This window comes from Cannabis sativa, chromosome 6, assembly GCF_029168945.1.
Source record: "Cannabis sativa cultivar Pink pepper isolate KNU-18-1 chromosome 6, ASM2916894v1, whole genome shotgun sequence".
NCBI lineage: Eukaryota > Viridiplantae > Streptophyta > Magnoliopsida > Rosales > Cannabaceae > Cannabis > Cannabis sativa.
In genome coordinates, this window is record NC_083606.1 from 16,832,130 (window position 1) to 16,856,579 (window position 24,450).

Below are 24,450 nucleotides of genomic sequence, written 5' to 3' on the forward strand. Positions count from 1 at the left end.
TGGTTTGTGTGAGGGGGTGCTGGGTTCAGTATGTCGTACCCACTTCTATGGCTCCCAACTCTCACACAAGGCCCAAAAGAGAGGAATTTAACCTTAATAAGAACAACTGTTATTCATTGAATAAGCCCAATAACTAAATGGGCCTAAATAAATTCTATCAAGAACTATGATAATTTATTTTAGCAACAACAACCTATATGTATCTATAATCAAATTAAACACATAGGCTCACACAGGCACACTTTGGATGGGTCCTATCATGTTGCTAGGTCATACACAGATGAAAGAAGATTGTAAAATTTACCTGTTACAAATTATTAACTTGACCAAGGGAGCCATCAGATCATTAGATCTGGCAAAAAGTAACCATGGCTATTTGCAATCAAGTAATAATAGGTTTTGAAAACTTACAAACAAGCTAAAACACATACTCCTGCAACAAGGTTAGTTGGATAGTTGGATGTAGGATTTATTTAATTTTAAATTAAATATTTAATTTCGAAAATAATTAATTAAATAAAAAAATAATTTTTCGAAAAAATTTAAAAAAATTTGAAAAATTCGAAAATTTTTTTTTTTTTTTTAAAAAAAAATTAAAATTTAAAATTAAACCTACAATTTTTGAAAAAATTAGGTTTCAACCAACCTAAATATCATTTCAAAAAAAATTTGCTAACTACTTTTAAATTTTAAATGTTATTTTATAAATAAAAATTAAATAAAAAATTAGAAAAGATAAATAAATATCTTTTTCAAATTTTAAATTTAATTTAAATAAATAAAATAACAAAATTTAAAAAAAATTAGCAAAATATCTTATATCATTTAAAAATTACATAATTATAAATATCTTATTTTTAAATTTAAAATAAGATAAGATATAATCAAATTTTAAAATAAGATAGATTTTTAAGCAAAAAGATAAATACTAATTCTATTCGAATTCAAATTACACTAATATCTTGAATTAATTTTAAAAAAAATTAAATTAATTCAAAATGATAATTAGAATTGAATTAGGAATAGTAATAGTATATATACAAAACCATACAAAAAATTGGAAGTTAATTCCATGAAAAAGTATGAAAAATTGAAGAAAAAGGAAAAAATCCGAAACTGTACGGACAGTTCTGCGATCGCAGGAAACTATCAAGACAAAATTTCCGATTTTGTCAAATCTTCAAAAAAATCATAACTAATTCAAATAAAATCCAAATTGAGTTCTGTAAAAGGCTAACTTGCTTAATTTTTTCCATACTATCCAATAAAAATAATTCCAGAAACGAAATCACAATTATTTTTCACGAAAATTTCACAAACATCAATCAATCATCAAATAACACTCAATACAACATGATACCATCCAAAGAACATACAAACAATCGTTTTAAAGTCCAAATTTCTTGCAAGTAAATCAATTACCATGGCTCTGAGGCCAGTTGTTGGAAATTATTTTACCAGGATCTTAGATCTACTCACAAGTATGTTTATTAACATCCTAAATATGAACTTTCTAAAACGATGAAATAAACACATATAAAGTTTAAGAAACCTTACATTGGGTGCAGCGGAATATAATGACTCCTTCCGTTCAGATATCTAGCCCTTGATTCCTTTACGTAGCAGCATTATCAATATCCGAACCCGGATCTCTTTCTCTCGAATCTTTGATGCTGAAACTCCTTTGCTGATGATCTTTCTTCACGATCTTCCTCACTATGATTGAGGTATCACTTGATGTGTGTGGGCACTACTCTAATCACTAAGAGAGGTTCGAAATATTGAGGAAGAAAAGAGAGAGAGAGTGGCGGCTAGAGAAGAGAGTGGAGGCTCAGGTTTTTCTGATTCAGAAAGTGTGTTATTTTCCTGAAGCCTTCACTATCTATTTATAGCATTCCTCTAGGGTTTGATTTGAATTATATGGCATTAAAATAATGAAAAAATCATTTAAAAAAGCTACAAAGGTGGCCGACCATACACTTAATGGATTGGGCCTTGGGCTTTGCAATTTTGCAATTTTAACACCTTTTGTATCTGATTTTCTCAAAAATGCCAATTTCCTAATTCAATCATTTAAATGCCAATTCTAACTATTTAATAACTATAAATAATTATTAAATAATATTGTCATTTATCATATTTATTAATTGAACCATACAAAGTATCATAATTAACAAATATGCCCCTATAAACTCTTTCTTTACAATTTCGCCCTTACTTAGTGAAAATTTCACAAATAGACATAGTCTAACTTGTGAATTATAATTGATTAATCAAAACCAATTACATGAGTCTTACAAGCAATATTATCTCAACTAGTGGGGGGACCATGGGTCTATATAACCGAGCTTCCAATAAGTAGATCAAGAATTTAACACTAAAATTCACTAACTTATTAATTCTTCGTTGAATCCACGCATAGAACTTAGAATTGCACTCTCAGTATATAGAATGCTCTATATGTTCCACCATATAGACACATCATTAGTTATCCATTGTTATAATCCTAATGTGATCAATGATCCTCTATATGAATGATCTACACTGTAAAGGGATTAAATTACCGTTACACCCTACAATGTATTTATTCCTTAAAACACTTGACCCCGTATAAATGATATTTCAGCTAATGTGAAATGAGTACTCCACCATTTATGTTCGTTTGGTCAAGCTCGAAGGAGATCATCCTTTGCTTACTATTCGCCAGATAGAAGCTATAGATTCCATGTTTATGCTAGCGCTCCCACTCAATTGCACTACCGTGTTCCCAAAATGTACGTATCACCCTGACCTAAAAGTAGGCTTAACTAACAAATCAAAGAACACAAATAGCCTTTCAAGATTGAGCCTAATCATATCAGGATTAAGATCATTTGATCTAGGATCAACTTAGGCGATATTGACTTGAATAGATATTACGGTAAGTTTAATAAATCTAAGTCAAAGTTCAATATCGGTCCCTTCCGATGCATACTCCATGCATCCAACCTGAGCTTTACTTTAACCAATGTTCTGGAAAGAACATAGTATTTCTCCAAATACAAGTAAACTCTTGTTGTAGATTATCATATCAGTAAAACCCTGTGTCTGATAAATCTAGGAAACTTTATTCACATAGTCATGTTTACTTTCCAATGTGTTGACGGCACAATAAACAGGATCAAGTATGTGAAAAGGGTTTCAGATGAATTTATACATTATGTACATATAATCATGAAATAAATCATGTGAACCATGCAACATTAAATGTTATTTCTGATCTATATTAATAAGTAAATCTGATTATATTGAAATGAGTTTTATTTAGGGCATAAAACCCAACAGAGGCATCCTATGGATGAGTGTTTAGGTCAAGGATGTCTGGTGTGGCAGCCAGAGTCTTTAGAAAATTGGAAAGATCGTATGATAGATATGAATCAGGGTTTGGAACCCTTTTACCTGGCGGAGAATTGGTTATCTCCAATAGGTGGATTAGGTCTATGCCGATCAGGATAGATGGTAGAGAGTTTAGTGCTGATCTAATAGAGATGAGTTTAGTCGAATTCGATATTATTTTAGGAATGGATTTCCTATCTAAATATTCGGCGAGCTTCGATTGTAAAAGGAAGATGGTGATCTTCCAACTGAAAAGTGAAGAACCATTTGTGGTTGTTGGTTCCGTTCAGGGATCCCGGATCCCGGTGATCTCGGCTGTGTCAGCTAGAGAATTGTTGCACGGCGGTAGCTTAGGGTTTCTGGCGATGGTGGTGGACACCACTCGGCCAGGTACCATTCGGCCAGAGGACATCAGGGTGGTTCGAGAATTTTTTTTTTGGATGTTTTTCCCGAAGAACTTCCAGGGTTACCACCTCAGCGGGAGATTGATTTCGTGATTGACTTGGCACCAGGGGTGGAACCGGTTTCCAAAGCCCCGTACAGAATGGCTCCAGCTGAGCTTAAGGAATTAAAGATTCAGCACCAAGGGTTGCTTGACATAGGGTTCATTCGGCCCAGTGTGTCACCCTGGGGAGCCCCGGTTTTATTCGTCAAGAAGAAGGATGGATCTATGAGGATGTGCATCGACTACAGGGAATTGAACAAGCTGACGGTGAAGAATAAATATCCATTACCTAGGATCGATGACTTGTTCGATCAGCTTCAGGGGAAGACGGTCTTTTTTTAAGATTGATCTCCGTTCGGGTTATCATCAGTTGAGAATCCGAGAGGAGGACATTCCAAAGACGGCTTTTCGCACTAGGTATGGACATTACGAGTTTCTGGTTATGTCATTCGGACTAACCAATGTCCTGCAGCATTCATGGACCTGATGAATAGAGTATTCAAGGATTTCCTCGATATCTGTGTGATTGTGTTTATCGACGACATCCTCGTGTACTCTCAATCGGAAGAGGAGCATGAGTTACATCTTCAGATGGTACTGCAACGGCTTCGAGAACATAAGCTTTATGCCAAGTTCAAGAAATGTGAGTTCTGGCTATCTCAAGTGTCCTTCCTAGGGCACATTGTGAGCAAGGATGGGATCAAGGTGGATCCCGAGAAGATTGAATCCGTCAGGGATTGGCCAAGACCGAAGACAGTGACAGAGATTAGAAGTTTCTTGGGTTTAGCTGGGTACTACCGTAGGTTCGTCGAAGGGTTCTCTAAGATTTCAATGCCCCTAACCGAGCTTACAAAGAAGAATCAGCGATTGATTTGGTCAGACAAGTGCGAAGCTAGTTTTCAGGAGCTAAAGCAGAGGTTGATTACCGCTCCAGTGCTAGCTTTGCCTTCGGACAAGGAGAAGTTCGTAGTGTATTGCGACGCATCCAAACAGGGTTTGGGGTGTGTATTGATGCAAGCCGATCGGGTCATCGCTTATGCCTCCCGTCAGTTAAAGGATTATGAACAGCGATACCCGACTCATGATCTAGAGTTAGCCGCAGTGGTTTTTGTATTGAAGATTTGGCGGCATTACCTTTACGGGGAAAAGTGTGAGATCTATACCGACCATAAAAGTCTCAAGTATTTCTTTACTCAGAAGGATTTGAACATGAGACAAAGGCGTTGGTTGGAACTAGTGAAGGATTACGATTGTGAGATCCTCTATCACCCCGGAAAAGCCAATGTAGTGGCCGATGCCCTGAGCAGAAAGGGTCCCGGGCAAGTGGCTAGTATGGTTCAGATCTCACCTCAGCTAGCAGAGGATATGGTTAGATTCAGCATTGAGTTTGTGGTAGGTCAGCTTCACAACTTAACGCTGCAATCTGATCTGTTGGAAAGAATAAAAGTCGCTCAGATGACAGATCCGGAGTTAGTGAAGATCCGAGATGAGGTGTTGGCTGGTCAAGCCAAGGACTTTTCAGTGTCAGACAGTGGGATGCTTTTGTATAAAGCCAGGGTGTGTGTTCCGAATAGTGTGGAACTTAGGAATGAGATCTTTGAGGAGGCTCATTCTACCCCGTATTCTCTTCATCCCGGCACCACTAAGATGTACCAAGATTTGAAACCGTACTTCTGGTGGAGCGGTATGAAGAAGAATTTGGTAGAATTCGTATCGAGATGCTTCACGTGTCAGCAGATTAAGGCTGAACATCAGAGACCAGCAGGGTTGTTGCAGCCTCTAAACCTACCAGAATGGAAATGGGAAGATATCACGATGGATTTTGTGGTCGGGTTACCTAGGACCACGGGTTTATTTGATTCCATCTGAGTAGTGGTGGATCGATCTACGAAATCTGCTCATTTTTTGCCGGTTAGAACAACATTTTTAGTGGATCAGTTGGCAGAGTTGTATGTCAGAGAGATAGTGAGACTTCACGGGGTACCGAAGTCGATAGTTTCGGACAGGGATCCGAAGTTTACCTCCAAATTTTGGCAAAGTTTGCAGCGGGCAATGGGTACAAAGCTGAAATTCAGTACAACATTCCATCCTCAGACAGATGGTCAGTCCGAAAGGACAATTCAGATATTGGAGGACATGTTGAGAGCCTGTGTTATGGACTTTGAAGGCTCATGGAATAAGTATCTACCGTTGATAGAATTTTCTTACAACAACAGTTATCAGAGTACGATAGGGATGGCTCCCTATGAACTGTTATACGGTAGGAAATGTAGATCCCCTATCCACTGGGATGAGACAGGGGAGAGGAAATACCTAGGTCCAGAGTCAGTACAGCGGACCAATGAGGCGATAGGAAAGATAAAAGCTTGAATGCTTGCCTCACAGAGCAGACAGAAGAGTTACGCAGATCCGAAATGCAGAGATGTTGAGTTCCAAGTAGGGGACCATGTGTTTTTACGGGTATCTCCGATGAAGGGGATTAAACATTTCGGGAAAAGAGGCAAGTTATGCCCTAGATTTACAGGACCTTTCGAGATTCTCGAGAAGATAGGTCAAGTGGCATATCAGTTAGCATTGCCTCCAGCCTTATCAGCAGTTCACAACGTATTCCATGTCTCGATGTTGAGAAAATACGTTTCAGATCCCTCTCATATACTCAGTTATGAGAGTCTTGAGCTACAGCCAGACATGACTTATGAGGAACAGCCAGTGCAGATCCTGGATAGAAAGGATAAAGTCCTTCGGAATAAGACCTTAGCATTGGTCAAAGTTCTCTTGAGAAACAGCAAGGTGGAGGAAGCCACCTGGGAGCTAGAGTCAGATATGAGAGCTCATTATCCAGAGTTATCAGGTTAGATTTCGGGGACGAAATCCTTTTAAGGGGGGGATAGTTGTAAAGCCCGCTTAGTTAATTTGGAAATTAGCAGTTGTTTATGATTAATTATGAAATTATTTATAGCTATTTAAATAGTTTATTATACTGTTATTTATGGAATTCAGAAATGCATGGTTATGTTATTCAGTAGTTTTCATAGTTTGCATTTCCGGTGCCCGGTATTTTGGAACTCGGCGTTTGGCTCAGTAGAAATCACAACTTAGCATGTTATTAGTTTGGGACGGGTTTTTAGACATTCGGAATGTCGGGAATGGCCGGGAATTTAGAATTTCCCAAAAATACCCCTTTAGTGATTTTTATGTGATTTTAGTGTAGAGGGGCAAAATGGTCTTTTTGCCCCAATGACTTTTTGTCTTTTAGTGACTTGTTTATTTGAAAATAAATGTTATTTGTTTATTTTATTGGCTGAAGTAAATGATATAAGTGGCTTTATTTTTATTATCTTCATTTTACAAAAAATACTAAGTTAGGAAAAATAGAATTTTCCAAAAGCTTTTTTTCTCGTTTCTCTCTTTTTTTCGGCTGAAAGCTTGGGGTTCAAGGGCTGGATTTTTCTTCAATTTTCATGGTAGTTTCATCCAATCTAAGTGTTCTTCAAATCTTTGGTAAAGTTTCTAACCTTTTCTTGTTGTAATTTTAGAAAAAAAAATGGTGAAAAGTTGAGTAAATGCATGCTTTTTGAGTTGTTGTTGCTGCTGTGAATTGAAGTTAATTTCTGAGGCTTAAACTTGTTAGATTAGGGTTATTTAAGTTGTTTTGATGCATGATTATTAGGTTGAGCAAGCTATAGCTTTTTCTATGCAAATATGTGATTTTTGATGGAAATGTAGTGAATCTGTTTCTGTGTTGTTGTAATTGTTTTTAATTGTTTTCAGAGGCTTAGTTAAGCTTGATTAAGTAGAATTAAGCTGGATTGAATGCATGTTTGAGGGATTTGCTCAAGTTTGAGTTTAGAACTCAAAGCTTGAGCTTTAATGGCAAATTTTGTATTTGTGGTTTCTGGGTAGGTTTGATGCCTTGAAAATGTTATTTGGGATATATAGAATAGGTCTGGAAGGTTTGAATCAATTTGGGGTTGATTTGAGCAAGTTATGAAAATTTGATGTTGCTGCCTGCGAGGAACCGAAATTCCGGTTGTGCATCCGGAATTCTGGATGGGGGTCCTGAATTTCCCAGAACCGGAATTCCGGTTGGGCAACCGGTCTACCGGTTGGGGAATTTTCAGAACCCGTGTTTTTCCTCGTTTTTATGTTTTAGGGGGTATTGCCATGCTTTTTATCGATAGGGAAACTTTTAGTTCCTAGTTTAAGTCCCCGGGAAGTGATTTAGCGTGTCACTTATAGTGTTGTGATTTTTATGGTTTAGGAGCCTATAATCCGCCGCTCAGCTAAAGTTCCAACAAGTTGACCGCACACCTGAATTCGGAATCCAGGTAAGATTAGTATAACAGTATGCATATGTAGATTACATGTTTAGCGTGCATGTAGGAAGCCTATTAGATTACATCAGTTATGTATGTTGGCTTCGAACCATCCAACCCTGTCACGTCGGTACAGGCTGGAGTATGACCAAGAACGGCGGAGTATGGCCGGTTCGACCGATCAGCCGACACTTGGTTGGTGGTTCCGTACTATTGACGTATCCCGTCGGTACAGCCGGAGTATGACCAGCGGCGGAGTATGACCGGTTCGACCGATCGAGGATATAGTAACACGTCGGTACAGCCGGAGTATGACCAAGGCGGAGTATGACCGGCTCGACCGATCGTGTTGTTACGTGTCAATAGTACCGTCCCTATGAACGTTCAGAACTCAGTACCATGTTGGACATGGCAGTAGTGGCTCAGTACCATGTTGGACATGGCAGTAGCGGGACTCAGTATCGTGTTGGAAACGACAGTTAGAATTATGTATGAGTATTATTATGCTTTTCTTACTGAGTCTGTCGACTCACAGTTCTACGTTGATGTGTAGGTAAAGGCAAGGCTAGAGCTGATGGACCGTGAGCGAGCTTATGAAGGTTGTACATGTCGGGGCGGTTAGGCCTGGAGCGTACGATCATCGGGACAGCGAGGCTGATTTTGTAACTGGTCGTTAGACGACATTTATTTTATGTATCAGTTAATCAGTTAAATCTTTTGTAAATGATTTTATAATCGGGATCCCGAGTCTTTTGTAATATTATTTTATAAGTTTAATTAAAAAGCAAAATTTTAATTAATCACGTTTTTCCATAAACCTCGTTGATTAGCAACGAGCTGCACAACATGTTTAAAAATCACGTAATACGCCTATGTTAGTTAGGGTGTTACAAAATGGCTCCTTCCAATCAGATCACTAACCCTTGTTCCTTTCTGTCGTAGAGTATAATCAAGATTTGAGCCCAATTCTCCTTCAATTGTTTATATTTTTTATAGTCTTACACACTATGATCGAAGATTAACTTATTATGGGTGGGCATGCACTCAATCACTAAGGCTCAAAATTTTATGTGATGAACACTTTGGATTTCGAAATTAGGAAGAAGAAGAAGAAGAAGAAGTCTCAAAACTCTCTAGTTTTCTTACAAGATATAAACTAGGCTTAGAGTCATTAGTTGGATTATGAGACTATTCTTTTATTTTTATACTAATTCACTGGCGTTTGGTTGGAGGTAATGAAATGGAATGGAATGGAAAAGAAACAATTTTCATTCCATTCTTTTGTTTGGTTGCATTTTAAATTATTGGAATGGCATTCCAATGGAATTCTCTTTCCACCATTTTGGTGGAATGACTATTCCATTTTAAAAAAGAAGAAAACACCATTCCAATGTAACAAAAGAAAAAATTTAATGATTTTTTTATCAATTTTTTTTAATGCATTTTAAATTTTATTCTATTCCATTCCTATTCCTATTCCAATTTCCATTCATATTCCTATATTTTCATTCCTCCCAACCAAACGCCACCTCGAGTTAGGATTGAGTTATATGGAATAAAAAATAATAAAATAATAGCAAAAATGAGGGGTAAGTGGCCGACCATATGTGGGCCCTACACTAATTATATTTTTGCTATTTTATTTAACCATTTATCTATTATTTCACAAATGATATATTTTCCAATTCTATTCCTATAAATGCCAAAACTATTTATTTAATAATTATAATTAATTATCAAATAAAATTGTCATTTGTATTATATATTAATTAGACTCCACAAAGTCTCTTAATTAACAAATAAAGCTTAAAATCCTATTTCTTCACAATCAAGCCATAATTTAGTAAGAATTCATAAATAAGACATAGTCTAATTTAGAATTATAATTGATTAATTAAAATCAATTAACTGAGTCTTACAAGCAGTATTGTCTCAACTAGTATGGGGACCATGAGCCTATATAATTGAGCTTCCATTAAGCAGATCTAGAACTTACCAAGTAAATTCTCTAACTTATTAATTCCTCCTTACACCACTATAGATTTGGAATTTGCACTCTCAATTATATAGAACGCTCTATATGTTCCACGATATAGGTACGCTACAAATTATCCATTTGTTAAACTCTTAATAATCAATGATCCTCTATAGATGATCTACAATGAGTAGGGACAAATTTACCGTTACACCCTTCAATGTATTTTATCCTTAAAACACTTAGCTACCTATAAATGATATTTTAGTGAACTAATATAATCTCTTAAATGAGTACTCAACTATTTATCTATATCAAACCAAGCTCGAAGGAAATTATCGTTTGGAATGATATCCTTAAAGAGTCTAGTGGTGATGATCTCATGCTCAGTGAAAAAATTCATCAAATCATTCCAGCACCTATTGATGTCACTGTTTGGAATGATATCATATCATCTCAAGATGATGGAGAAGGATTATGGGGAATGAAACTATCAACTCATAATCCATGAGTCATTGAACACCTATTGGTATTTACTTTTTTTTTGACATATTTACTTTTAATTATCAATTTTTATATTTTTGTATATTCTAATATATGCTTTCCATATTTGTGTAAGACTATTTATTATGGAGCTAGCGCGAGATGAGAATTATGATGATTGGGGCCAATCCATTAGTGATTATCATGGTGCACCATTTGAGCTAGAAGAACCTCATAGAAAACTAGAAGAACCTTCACCAGCACCACCGCATTAGAAAAAAAATAGGGAGAGAAACAAAAGAGTAGAATTTACTAAAATGAAGAGTGAGAGAAGCGGATGGAAGTTGAGTACAGTAACTTCAGACAACGTTGGGGAAAAGGTATAGAGTAACATTCTACCATGAGATATCAAGTGGCCTAAGGTGGATGCTATACTTAAAGAAGCATTATGGAATGAAATGAAGGTCATATTAAGTACCTTAAATTTGTTTCTTACTATTAATTATGATTCGTACTTATAACTCTGATTGTCAATTTTTGCAGAGTTTTTTCAAGTTACGAGAGGAGGCAAAGAAAAGCACCATTTCAAGAGCTAGAGATAGATGGAGACATTGGAAAATATTCCTAACAGGAGGTATTTAAGAATTCAAATATGTAGCTTCCCACCTTCTCGAGAAGCCTCGTAAAATTTATGAAGAACTAATTGGTGAGAAAGATTAGAAGGAATTCGTGGCATCTAGATTAAATCCTGAGTGGACGACAAAGACAAAAAGTGCCCAAGAGAACAAAGAAAAATAAATTTTCAACCTCCAGTCTAGAAAAGGTTGTATGATGAAGATGGAAAAAGAAATTGAGAGAGAGTTAGGCCACCAACTCATTAACATTGAAAGATCTAAAGTATGGAAGAGACTTCACACAAATAAGAAAGGCGAGGTGGAGGGCCCAACAACGAATATTGTTAAACAAATTGTAAGTTTTAAATAATTACATTGATATTTTTATGTTTCATTATTTATTTCTAATTCCATTTATTATGTTTTTAGGATGACTTGCGAAAGCAAGTGGAAGAGAGAACAATACGTGTGGAAGGGAAGAAGGAAATTTTGACCATGGCCCTGGGAACAAATGAGTATGGTGGTCAGGTTCGAGCCATGGGTTAGTAAGTGACAAAATCCTTATTTTTTTCACACTCCACTCCCTAAAAATAAAAAGAAGGATGAGGCCAACGATCTCTTGTCAGAGATGGAGAGGTGACTCTGTGAGGCGGAGGAGAGTAACAGACAGATTCAAGAGTAAATAAATGAACTCCTTCAAGTCATATGTTCCCAGTATAGTGGCGTTGTGGGTACGTCACATGCATCTTATTCTGATGTTGGAGGAGAATCAAATGAACCAGCATGTGCGAAGTTTGCCTCTGCTCCCCAAGCACCTCCACCACGTGCTGCCTATGTCTCTGCTCCACCAGCACCACCACCACCACCAGTTCGTTCTGACACTGTCTCTGCTCCACCACCACTACCACCAACACGTGCTGTGAAGGTTTCTGCTCCATCAACACCACCAGCCACTAATAGTAATTCATAAGAATTAATAATAATAGTGTTGAATTACAAATGTAAAATTATAAATATAATCAATTTACCCATTATATTGTTTCTTGTTTGATTATAAAATGTAGAAAATTATGCGTTCGATGCATGTTCAGCTAAAGCCAAAAAGAAAGCCATAGAAAGTTGCGACTGGGTTTGTTGCGAAGGAGAAATCACTGATGAATGGCAAGTTCTGGGTCCATAACAAGAACTACCTACAAAACAAATATCGTGAAGTATTCATCGAACAAGTCTGTATGGAAAACGCGCCTCTTTCGAGACCCGTTGTTCACGAAGGATTCACAAGTGCAGGTGAAGTGATACGCTACTATATAGTATAGCTGAAGGCCTATATTTTTGATAACTTGGTATGTTTATATTAGTTTACTTAATTATTTTTTATTGATTAATGAAAATATAACTTTTAAATGTTTTTCTATATACACATCAACATGAAAAACAACAGCTTGGAAAATAACATGGCATGCCAAAGAGATAAAAAGTTGAAGTTACAATCGGTCCACATACACAACCTTTAGAACACCTTGAGAGGCCAAATAAACGACCTGGTGGAGGTCGTTATGTTCCCACTTGAATGACTTCCAAGTTGACTGTTTTTGGAACTAGTTTCTCAGGGCCATAATCGAATTCAAAGTTGATGAAGACCTGTTTAAGGCAAGAGATGACACAATTTGGCTTCAATTGACGGACATTAAGGACTTTTATAATATGTTTGTTATAGGAGCCTAGCCGATATCAATTTAGTGCAAGTATAATATTCAACTCTTAATAAACTTAATTTTTTTTTTTGGAAGTTTGTTATTAATTATCTATTTTTATCATGTACATGCATGATCAATTACTTAACACTAATAAATTGAATGCAAAATATGCAATTCTAAATCTTGGTGCCATTTCCACTTAAGCACGAGATTGTTGTGCCCATTGTAGTGCATGTTGGGTTTTGTGTCCTAAATAAAACTCATTTCAATATAATCAGATTTACTAATTAATAAAGATCAGAAATCGTTTTATGTTGCATGGTTCACATGATTTATTTCATGATTATGCTTACTGTATAAATTCTATTAAGTCCAGAATATATGTAAATATATGTATATATATTTGTTCATAGTATCGTTAGCACAGTGGAATATAATCATGATTATATGTTCAAAAGTTTAATTCCATGATTTGTCAGTTCACTGGATTTAGACTGGCATGATAATCAGTGATAAGGGATACTTACACCTTGGATAAGTATTATGTCCTTTCCAGGGCATTGACAAAGTCTACCAGTATCAGATGTATGGAGTATACATTGGAAGGGACCGATATTGATCTTGGATAAGATATCATAAACTTACCGTTATATCTTTCTAAGTCAATATCAATGGTTGATCTTAGGTCCATGGATCTTAATCCTGATATATATGGTTAGGTTCAACTTAGTTGTATTATTTATGTTCTTCAATTTGTTCGTTGAAGTTGACCAATTGGATCTTCTCGTGACATACAGATTAAGGACATGGTAGTTCAATTGAGTGGGAGCGCTGATCATAGATATGAAATCTATAGCTTCTATAAGTATTTAGAAGTGAAACGATGATTTTCTTCGAGCTTGGTTGAATAGAGATAAATGATTGAGGCCTCATTTCAGTAATTATATTAGTTTACTGAAGTATTATTTATAGGTTGCTAAGTGTTTTAAGGATAAAATACATTGAAGGGTAGAACGGTAAATTTGTCCCTATTCAATGTAGATCATCTATAAAGGATCTTCGATTATTAGGATTGTAACAATGGATAATCGTAATGTATCTATATCGTGGTACATATAGAGCGTTCTATATAACTGAGAGTGCTATTCAATTCCAAAACTATAGTGGTGAAAGGCAGAATTAATAAGTTAGGGAATTTACTTGGTGAATTCTAGCTCTACTTATTGAAAGCTCGGTTATATAGGCCCATGGTCCTTCACTAGTTGAGATAATACTGCTTGCAGACTCAGTTAATTGATTTTAATTAATCAATTATAATTCTAAAATTAGACTATGTCTTATTTATGAATTTTAATTAAGCAAGGGCTTAATTGTGAAGAAAAGAGGTTTTGGGGTCAATTTGTTAATTAAGAGACTTTGTATGATCTAATTAATGAATAATATAAATGACAATTTTATTTGATAATTAACTATAATTATTAAATAAATAGTTTTGACATTTATAGGATTGAATTGGAAAATATGGTATTATTGAAATGAAGAATAAGTGGTTGAAATAAAGTGGCAAAAATCTAACTATTTAAAGTGTACGACCAAGAAGTGATTTTTGCCCAATATTCTATTCTTTTTTGATCCATATAATTCAGCCCTAAGCCCAAATTGAAATACTATAAAAGGAACATGATACTCTCACTCATCCAACTAATGTCAATTTAACTATTGCCTTCAACCTAGATGAGAGAGTTCCTTCCTTAGTGATTTCAGCCTTCTTTATTGTTCTTCACATTCGAACCAATAGTGAAAGAGTGACATGCCCAGACATAGCAAGTCAAGTACTCAATCATAGTGAGTAAGACAGTGGTAACCAAACTCGAAGGAGAGAAAGAGATCTAGATTCAGATCTTGATAATGCTCTGCTACTAAAAGGAATCAAGGGCTAGAGATCTTGAACGGAAGGAGTCATATTATTCCGCTGCAATCAATGTAAGGTCTTCTTAAACTCTTATGTGTTTATTTCATTGTTTTAGAGAATTCATATTTAGGATGTTAATTTAACATACTTGTTAGTAAATCTAGATCCTGGTAAAATATTCCCAACAGTGCACTGGTCGGTTGTATAGAATAATATTGTACTAACAATCTTACATGTTTGTTTGTCAAGAATTCTATTTCACTGGATGCTTGTACTTGTTCAACCTGTTACGCAAACAGTCGCCTAATTGGATTTCAAAAAAGAAAAAAATACTTGCATGTCTGCAAGATATCATTACTATGTAAGTTCTATATGATGGAAATATTTTACCAGGATCTAGATTTACTACCATGTATGTTTCATTAGCATCCTAATATGAATTCTAAAACAATGAAATAAACACATATAAAGTTTAGGAAACCTTACATTGGGTGCAGCGGAATATAATGACTCCTTCTGTTCAGATCTCTAGCCCTTGATGCCTTTCTGTAGCAGAGCATCACCAAGATCTGAACCTGGATCTCTTTCTCTCCTTCATTTGATGCTGATTCTCCTTCTTGTTGTTTGGAATCTCCTACAGTCCTATACACTATGATTGAGATACCACTTGATGTGTGTGGGCACTCACTCATTCACTCAAGGTTCGAAAAATTGAAGAGGAAAAGAGAAGAAGAAGTGGCGGCTAGGGTAAATAGAAAGAGGCTCAGTTTTCATCTGACAAAGTTAACAAAAGTTAAGAGTAAATGAGAGCCATTACTATCTATTTATAGGTAACCCACCTAGGTTTAGGTTAGAATTATTTGGCATTAAAATAATAGAAAAATAAATAGTAAAATCACACTAAGTGACCGGCCCTAGAATGGATAATGGGCCCACTTTGCCATTTTGCTATTTTGTCATTTTTCCATCCCATTTTCTCAAAAACGCTAATTTTCCAATTTAACCATTTAAATGTCAATTCTAGTTATTTAATAACTAAAAATTAATTATTAAATAATATTGTCATTTAATATATTTATTAATTAGACATATAAAGTCTCTTAATTAATAAATAAATACCTAGAATCTCTTTTCTTTACAATTTCGCCCTTGCTTAGTGAAAATTCATAAACTAGACATAGTCTAACTTTAGAATTATAATTGATTAATCAAAATCAATTAACTGAGTCTTACAAGCAGTATGGTCTCAACTAGTATGGGGACCATGGGTCTATATATCTGAGCTTCCAATAAGCAGATCAAGAATTTATATCTTAAATTCACTGACTTATTAATTCTTCGTTGAATCAACGCATAGAACTTAGAATTGCACTCTCAGTATATAGAACGCTCTCTATGTTCCACCATATAGACACGTCATTAGTTATCCATTGTTATAATCCTAATTTGATCAATGATCCTCTATATAGATGATCTACACTGTAAAGGGATTAGATTACTGTAACACCCTACAATGTATTTTAACCTTAAAACACTTAACCCCGTATAAATGATATTTCAGCTAAGTGAAATGAGTACTCAACCATTTCTTTTCGTTTGGTCAAGCTCGAAGGAAATCATCCTTTACTTTCTATTTGTCAGATAGAAGCTATAGATTCCATATTTATGTTAGCGCTCCCACTCAATTGCACTATCATGTTCCCAAAATGTACGTATCACCCTGACCCAAAAGTAGGCTTAACTAACAAATCAAAGAACATGTATAATACTCTTGAGATCGAACCTAAACATATCAGGATTAAGATCATTTGATCTAGGATCAACGGGTGATATTGATTCGAATAGATATTACGGTAAATTTAATATATCTAATCAAAGTTCAATATCGGTCCCTTCCGATGTATACTCCATACATCCGATACTGGTAAACTTTGCCAATGCCCTAGAAAGGACATAACAAGGTGTAAGAATACCTATCGCTGATTATACCATGCCAGTCTAAATCCAGTGTTCTGACAAATCAGGGAATAAACTTTCGAACATATAATCAAGATTATAGTCCACTGTGCTGACAACACTATAATCATTAACAAATTCATATGTTCTGTACTTAAATAAAATTCATACATTATATACATATAATCATGAAATAAATCATGTGAACCATGCAACATAAAATGTTATTGCTGATCTTTATTAATAAGTAAATCTGATTATATTGAAATGAGTTTTATTTAGGGCATAAAACCCAACACTATAACCAACATCACAATATATAAGTTTGTTTGATATTTAATATTCTAATTTTACTTTTTGTGTAGCTCAGTGGAAAGTTACAGTCCTGGTAAAAATTGGCACAATATCAGTCCCATCAAATGGATGACTCTGAGATATCGCAGTAACTAGATAGTGTACAATGTAGATTCTATGTTATGAAGTTTATTGAAGGTTACATGAACGAAGCAGATCCAATATGCGCCAATAAGAAGAGATAAATCATATCATAAGTAAATTTATGTTTTTTTAAGTACTTTATTTCTTTTAATTTAATAATTTCAATGTTACTTTAATAATTTCTTTCTTTTGTTTTACAGGCAGTAAGTTCAACACCTCATACACAAATGATCATATTAATGTTTTACGTGATCAGTGGGTAGATTATGTGAGAGTAGAGATAGAGCGACAAGGAAAATTATGAGTATATATCTCAATTCATGTTTATATTTTTTATTAAGTAATTAGTTTCATTAAACTTACGAGTCGTGTACTTTTTAATTTAGTTAAATAAATTTATATGATACAAATATTTTTATTATATTACAAATATTGTTGGATTAATTATTGTTGCTATTGTATAAAATTATTAAAAATTTGAAATGTATAAGCAATACACAATAAAAATGGTAGAAAATTTGTAGTTTTTCTCTATTCTACAACATAACGAAAAAAAGCAGTTAAACGTAAATTTTTATTGATTTGCTCAGCCGACTATAGTATAATCGAATGTGCAAAACCATCGACAATTTTTCTTAGTATATATTGCCGATGGTTTTTTAGTGTGAGCAAAATTTTTTACCGTTGCCTATTTTTAGTATATGTAACTATGAAAAACTCTTCCAAAATTAATAATATTAAATAGTATGATGATAAGTTGGTTCAAGAACAAATAATAAGAGAGTAGTATAATTCGAATCTTTAGAATGTAATTTGTTTTAAAAGACACGTGCTTGTCTTGAGCATTATTATATTTTAATTAAACTAAATAAAAATATGTCAATAAATTAATTAAATCCAACGTTTTAAAAAATCCCAACTATTGCTACTATGATAGTGTGTGAATATTAAAATATGTATGAATAGAAAAGAAGAGAAGAAGTTGGTGCTTCTATTTGGATTTCAGAGTCAGAAAACCAATTTCTTTCCCTTTGTTGATATAATGTAGATCCATATACATACGTACATGCATTATAACTAACAGGTTTAGCACATTTTATTTTTCCAAATGTGATTTCATTTAATTCAATTTAATTAAGATAATGGATTTTTTGTGGTCTGCTCGTGTGCCACTGGTTATTATATTACTCTACATCTCTATTAATATATATGTTGTGTGGTGTTAATTAGTCTAAGAGCATGAAACCTTGCCCATATATAATAAAATAAATTTTGTCAATTTAGTGTGTAGATGACATTACTTTCACCATGTTGCCTTTTCCTAACTTTCTCTTAACATTTTTTTTAGGGAAATTACTTAATATATTGTTTTTTTAATTTTTTTTCAAATTTATGGTTTGGGTTTTTAAAGTGGTTGCAACGCTAATTGTAATAAGGGTTTTTATATGATTTTTTATTGTAATTTAGGTTGCAGCGCTAGTTGCAATAGGAGTTTCTATGTAAAATTCTGTAAAAATACAAAAAAAAAAATAATTATTTTTAAGTGTAAAAATGAAAAAACCCATTTTTTTAACAGATAAATAAAGATTAAAATAATAAAAATAATAAAAGTTATATAATATAAGTGGAAGGTTTCTTCCATTTAAAAAAGTTTATTATCTCTTAATATTTTTCTTAAGTCAACTAATACACTAATAGATTTCTAAAAATAAATAAATAATGTAGGAGAATTATCTTATATATAATTTTTTATTTTTTTTTTAAATTTATAGTTTGAGTTGTTCTGAAAGTTTTTATGTGAGTTGCTATATAGATTTTGGTTGCAATTTAGGTTGTTCTGTTGGTTATTATATAGGTTTCTATGTAGATTTCTGTAAAAATACAAAAAAATTACTTTGAAGTGTAAAAATAAAAAACCCTTAAATATTTTTCAAAAAAAAAAAAAAAACCCCTTAATAATATCCTAATATGTTTTTTTTTTATTACTATTAAAAAAAAATATAGGGGAATCACCCTATTTACTATTTTTTTAACCTTTTTTTTTTAATTTACGGTTTGAGTTTCTAAAGTGGTTGCAGCGCTAGTTGCAATAGGAGTTTCTATACGATTTTTTGATACAATTTAGGTTGCAGCGCTAGTTGTAATAGGGGTTTCTATGTAGAATTTTGTAAAAATGAAAAAAAAAAAAAACTATTTTAAAGTGTAAAAAAAAAAATAAAATCCCTAAAATATGAACCAAAAATATAACTAAATATATGCACGTATCAATAACCTAGCTATATAAAAATTATGATATGGCGAGATGTACAATTATTAAATGAAAAGTTTTGATATTTATGTGTTATTTATATGAAAAATTATATACATATATATTACGAGTTAGATTTATAATTATTAATGTAAAATTTTAATATTTCTATATTAAATTTTTTTTTTACTCACACGTAGCAAGCAAGTATATTTTACTAGTATATATAGTGAAGTACCATGTACTTCACATAGTATATGAATTATACATTATGTTAAATTATATTTATGGTGATGTTTAGTTGTACTCATATGTAATAAAATAAAATAGAATAGAAATAAAAATAAAAATTTCTCATTCTATTTTTTTTAATTTGGTTATATTTTAAAATATTTAAATGTCATTTTTTTATTATATTTTCATTTCGGCTAATCAAACATCATTTTAATATTTTAGTGATTATATGATAAGATCTCTCACAAAATTTAAAACCTAAATAAATCATTTTTATTTTAAAAGTATAATGTATGTATTTATATTTTTATGTAGAATAAACAAAACTCTCCTTTAAACTTAGCTTATTAGTTTGTTAATTTTTTTTTTTTTGTAAGATATTTTATGTAATACAATATATTATTTTGTGAAATATTTAAATATATTTATTTTGAAAGTAAAAATTAAAATATTATTAGTAAACCTATGTGTTATATTTTTTTTCTTTTTTACTATTGTTTATAGTAGTATTTTTTAATATTAAAAATAAAATTTTATTCATTTTTTTTTTTTTTGTAAATTATTTATGTTGCTAAGTTATTTTAAAGTGTATATATATATATTTTCTAGAAGGGTATATATGTAATTAATTTCAACAACAAAAAGCCTAAAATATTGTGACTTTTAATTAAGTTATAGATATTGTTTACCTAAATTTTTACAACGATGGCGTGTCAAGAGTAGCAACACGTGGCACGAAAATACCGAGACTAAATTAATGAAGAATATGTAAAGTCATGACCGTTGGGATGACCGTCAACCATGAGGGGTTAGTCTAGGGGTATACCCCTACTCCCTACACCCTCATGGCACAAGTCATGCATTTTATCATAGATATAATAACATTCTCAAAGGTATATGGGGACATCCACATTAAACCATAACTACTGACAACAGACAAGGGGTCTCGGGGGATCACTCAACGATGACGGTTGTCACCCCCCTCAAGTTAGGTCCTGGGGGGTCACACAACGATAACGGTTGTTACCCCCCTCAAGTTGGGTCTAGAGGGGTCACCCTTCGATGACGGTTGTCACCCCCCTCAAGTTGGGTCTTGGGGGGTCACCCAACGATGACAGTTGTCACTCCCCTCAAGTTGGGTCTCGGGGGTGTTGCCCCCAAGTATGGGCTTCATCCCCGAAGGTGATTGACGACCATGTCACACCTATAAGAGACCCACGTTGTTAGTAACTTTTTCAAATGTTCAAATCCCACGAAAGGCTCAAACACAGTTGTCAACCCACGAAAATAGCGAGATATTATCATAAAAATTAGACTTCAACTACCTTCGAAAATCAAGGAAGTTGAGGTAGCTTTGCGTTGGTCGTGTCTCCTAAAGCGAGGAGCACTGACACTCTCCCCTATATATGGGGTCATCCATGACCTGGGAGGGAGATCCGCAATTTTGAGCACTTAGAAAAATAAACATTTTTCATTCTTTGCAATCAAGAGTTGTTCTTGACTTTTGCAACTCAGATTAATAAAATACAAGGCGAGTAGGCTATTACCGACATCCGAGGCCGAACCTCTTTAAATTTCGGTGTCTTTTCTTTACATTTATTGCAAAATTTAGTGTTATTAATTGTATTTATTACTACGATTTTAGTTTAAATCTCATTTATTACGACTCCGCGTTAGTTGACTAAAAATTCAGTCAACAGACATATAACAAAACCATAAACATAATTAATTAATATTGATAGTGTAAAATAGAATTCCATGAAGATTGATACAATGTGAAAGCAAATGTGAAATTGGATGAATACTTATCAACAACAAGATAAAAGCAAATGTGAACGAGTAATTAAAAGACCATCAAAGCTGAAAAGAACGTAAGGAATATTGTTCAGTCAGTTAAAGGAATAAAGCTAATAAAGAATCTTATATATTTTGATAAGAAAGGATATTATATACATAGCTCACTATATATAGTCACTATTACAATTATATATAGCTTTCATTACACATACAATAATACTATAAATCACAGTAAAATCAGCACCACCACCTTCACAATTTATAACAAAACAAAGAAAATTTCTTAGAGGAGAGACCACCCATATTTCTAGTTGGCCCCACGTTTACCTCCACCACTCCACTAGTAGTAATAACACAGGTAGAAAACTTTGTTTATTCAAGCAAACTTTATATTTTTATATATATATATATGTATATACAACTAATAGTATTATATCATGTCAGCTAGTGACAGTGTTGTGTATATATATACCCAATGTATATGTATACATCTAAAATACGAATATAGAGAGTAGTGAAGAAACAAGTATAATCAATTAGTGAGAATGAGATCATCATCAGTATTTTTAGTTGCAGCAATTTTAGTGATGGGCTTGTGTGTAAATGCGCAGCTGAAAACCAAGTTCTATTCCTCTTCATGTCCCAAAGCAGAAGCCATAGTGAGATCAACCGTTCAATCTCACATGAAAAAGGATCCAACGGTGGCTGCTGGCTTACTTCGTCTTCATTTCCACGACTGTTTTGTTCAGGTTCAATTAATTAGTTAATTAATAATATTTTTTTAGTAATAATATATATATGATTGGTTGATTGATATTATGTGTGGTGTTGAAATTGAATTATATATATATATAGGGGTGTGATGGTTCGATTCTGTTAGATGGGTCCTCATCCGAAAGGAGTGCAAGAGCAAACACAGGGCTAAGAGGGTTCGAAATGATTGAGGATGCCAAGGCCCAGCTAGAGGCCTTGTGCCCTGCTGTCGTTTCTTGTGCTGATATACTTGCTTTAGCTACTCGTGATGCTGTTGACTTGGTACTTAACCATTCATTTGTATATCTCGAGACAAAAGTAGATGATTATTCTTCTTTTATATGTGCTAATTATGTATATATATATGTGTGTAGAGTGATGGGCCAAGTTGGTCAGTTCCAACAGGGAGAAGAGATGGAAGAGTGTCTTTGGCATCCCAAGTGACTACTTTGCCATCTCCTTTTGATACTGTTGATGTTCAACTCCAGAAGTTTGCAGCCAAAGGCCTTGATGATCATGACCTTGTCACACTAGTTGGTATAATATATTAATTTATAAAGTAGTTTAACCAAAACTTGTATATTATTAATTAATATTTGTGATTTGTGTGTGTACTATAGGGGCTCATACACTTGGCCAAACTCATTGCATGTTTGTAAACTACAGACTTTACAACTTCACAAAGACAGGAAATGCTGACCCAACTATAGACCCATCCTTCTTAACTCAGCTCCAAACCTTTTGCCCCAAAGGAGAAGACTCAAAACTGGTGTCGTTGGACCCAGACAGCCACACCAACTTCGATGCTAGCTTCTTCAAAAACGTTCGTGATGGCAAAGGTGTTTTGGAGTCTGACCAAAGACTTTGGGGGAATGATGATACTCGTCCTCTTGTCCAGAAATATGCAAGCAGCATTAGAGGCTTATTGGGTTTTAGATTTGAGTATGAGTTCTCTAAAGCTATGGTCAAAATGAGTAGTATTGAGGTCAAGACTGGTACTCAAGGAGAGATTAGAAAGACGTGTTCTAAGATTAATTAATTAAATCATGTTATTATAAGGTTATCATTATTATCTGTTTTGTGGGTTCTTAATATAATAATTATCAATAAAAGAAGTAGCAACATAATTAATTAATTGTTTATACAGTAAAAAAAAAAAAAAAAACTTGGATCGTCGCCTGAGAGATTCGAACTCTCGCGGGGAAACCCCATGTACTTAGCAGGCACACGCCTTAACCACTCGGCCAAAGCGACCTTGGTGATATGAAAGAGTAAGAGTGAAATAAATATAAAAAAAAAAGGTACTGAGGTCAACACTGCTACTCAACGAGAGATTACAAAGACTTGTTATAATATCTATATATATATATATATATGAGTAATTTGCCGCATAAATACCTAAGTTTAACTCTCAGTTGTAAATAAATACTTAAGTTTAATTCTCAGTTGTAAATAAATATTTAAGTTTAATTTTTGACGGTAATAATACCTAAGTTATAAAAATATTATATATAAGTCAATTCAATATAATACAATACAATACGATCTAATACGGCGTTCCAAACGAGCCATTATATATCTATATAAAGGAGAAGTAGGAGGTAGAGACGTAGCGGTCTAAAATCCTGCAAACCCTCCTAATTATTTTCTCTTAATTCTATAACATTTTAATTTTTTTATTAGAGTAAAATCATTTAAAATATATTTATTGATTTCATCCTTAATTTTCTTATTTTTTTAATAAATTTATAAATATTTATTTACAATTCAAAAATTTATTATTTATTTTCTCATTAATTCTCTCATTTTTTTAATTATTTATTAGCTATATAAATATTGAGTAATTATTTTATTATTTTTCTAAATAAAAATACATATAAAAAATTTAATTATACAATCTATATACACACGTAAGTTTTAATTTTTTTTTCTCTAAAAAATATATATAGATTTGTTTATTATAGAAACCAATACTTATGTTATTTTGTTTTTTAAAAAATTATTCTCTAATTTAAAAATCTAAAATATCTACCTATCAATTATCATACACATTTATATTTTTTTGTACATAAAACCCTAATTATCTACATAGATAAAAACCTAATAATATAATCTTCAACCAATCTATTTATAAATCTATATATCTATACTAGCAAAAAATTACGTGCGAGACACATATACTAAATATTATGCTAGTTTTTTTCTAT

The 24,450-nt window shown here is 33.3% G+C and overlaps 1 protein-coding gene and 1 non-coding gene across 3 annotated transcripts; one reads left to right on the forward strand and one right to left on the reverse strand.

The window, feature by feature from the left end:
- Positions 1 to 21,696: 21,696 nt before the first annotated feature.
- On the forward strand, positions 21,697 to 23,370 carry LOC115724664 (peroxidase 25). Of its 2 annotated transcripts, XM_030654006.2 has the most exons (5): positions 21,697 to 21,848; positions 22,102 to 22,239; positions 22,346 to 22,525; positions 22,618 to 22,780; positions 22,864 to 23,370. In XM_030654006.2, exons 2-5 carry the CDS (start codon positions 22,174 to 22,176, stop codon positions 23,280 to 23,282), a joined length of 828 nt encoding a protein of 275 aa, XP_030509866.1. In that variant the 5' UTR covers positions 21,697 to 21,848; positions 22,102 to 22,173; the 3' UTR covers positions 23,283 to 23,370. The 2 variants fall into 2 exon arrangements, with proteins under 2 accessions (XP_030509866.1, XP_030509865.1); XM_030654005.2 differs by lacking the exon at positions 21,697 to 21,848 and having other exon boundaries at positions 21,927 to 22,239.
- Positions 23,371 to 23,415: 45 nt separating this feature from the next.
- TRNAS-GCU (transfer RNA serine (anticodon GCU)) lies at positions 23,416 to 23,497 on the reverse strand. Its single transcript has one exon. It is a non-coding gene; the product is annotated as a tRNA-Ser (tRNA).
- Between the last annotated feature and the right edge of the window lie 953 nt (positions 23,498 to 24,450).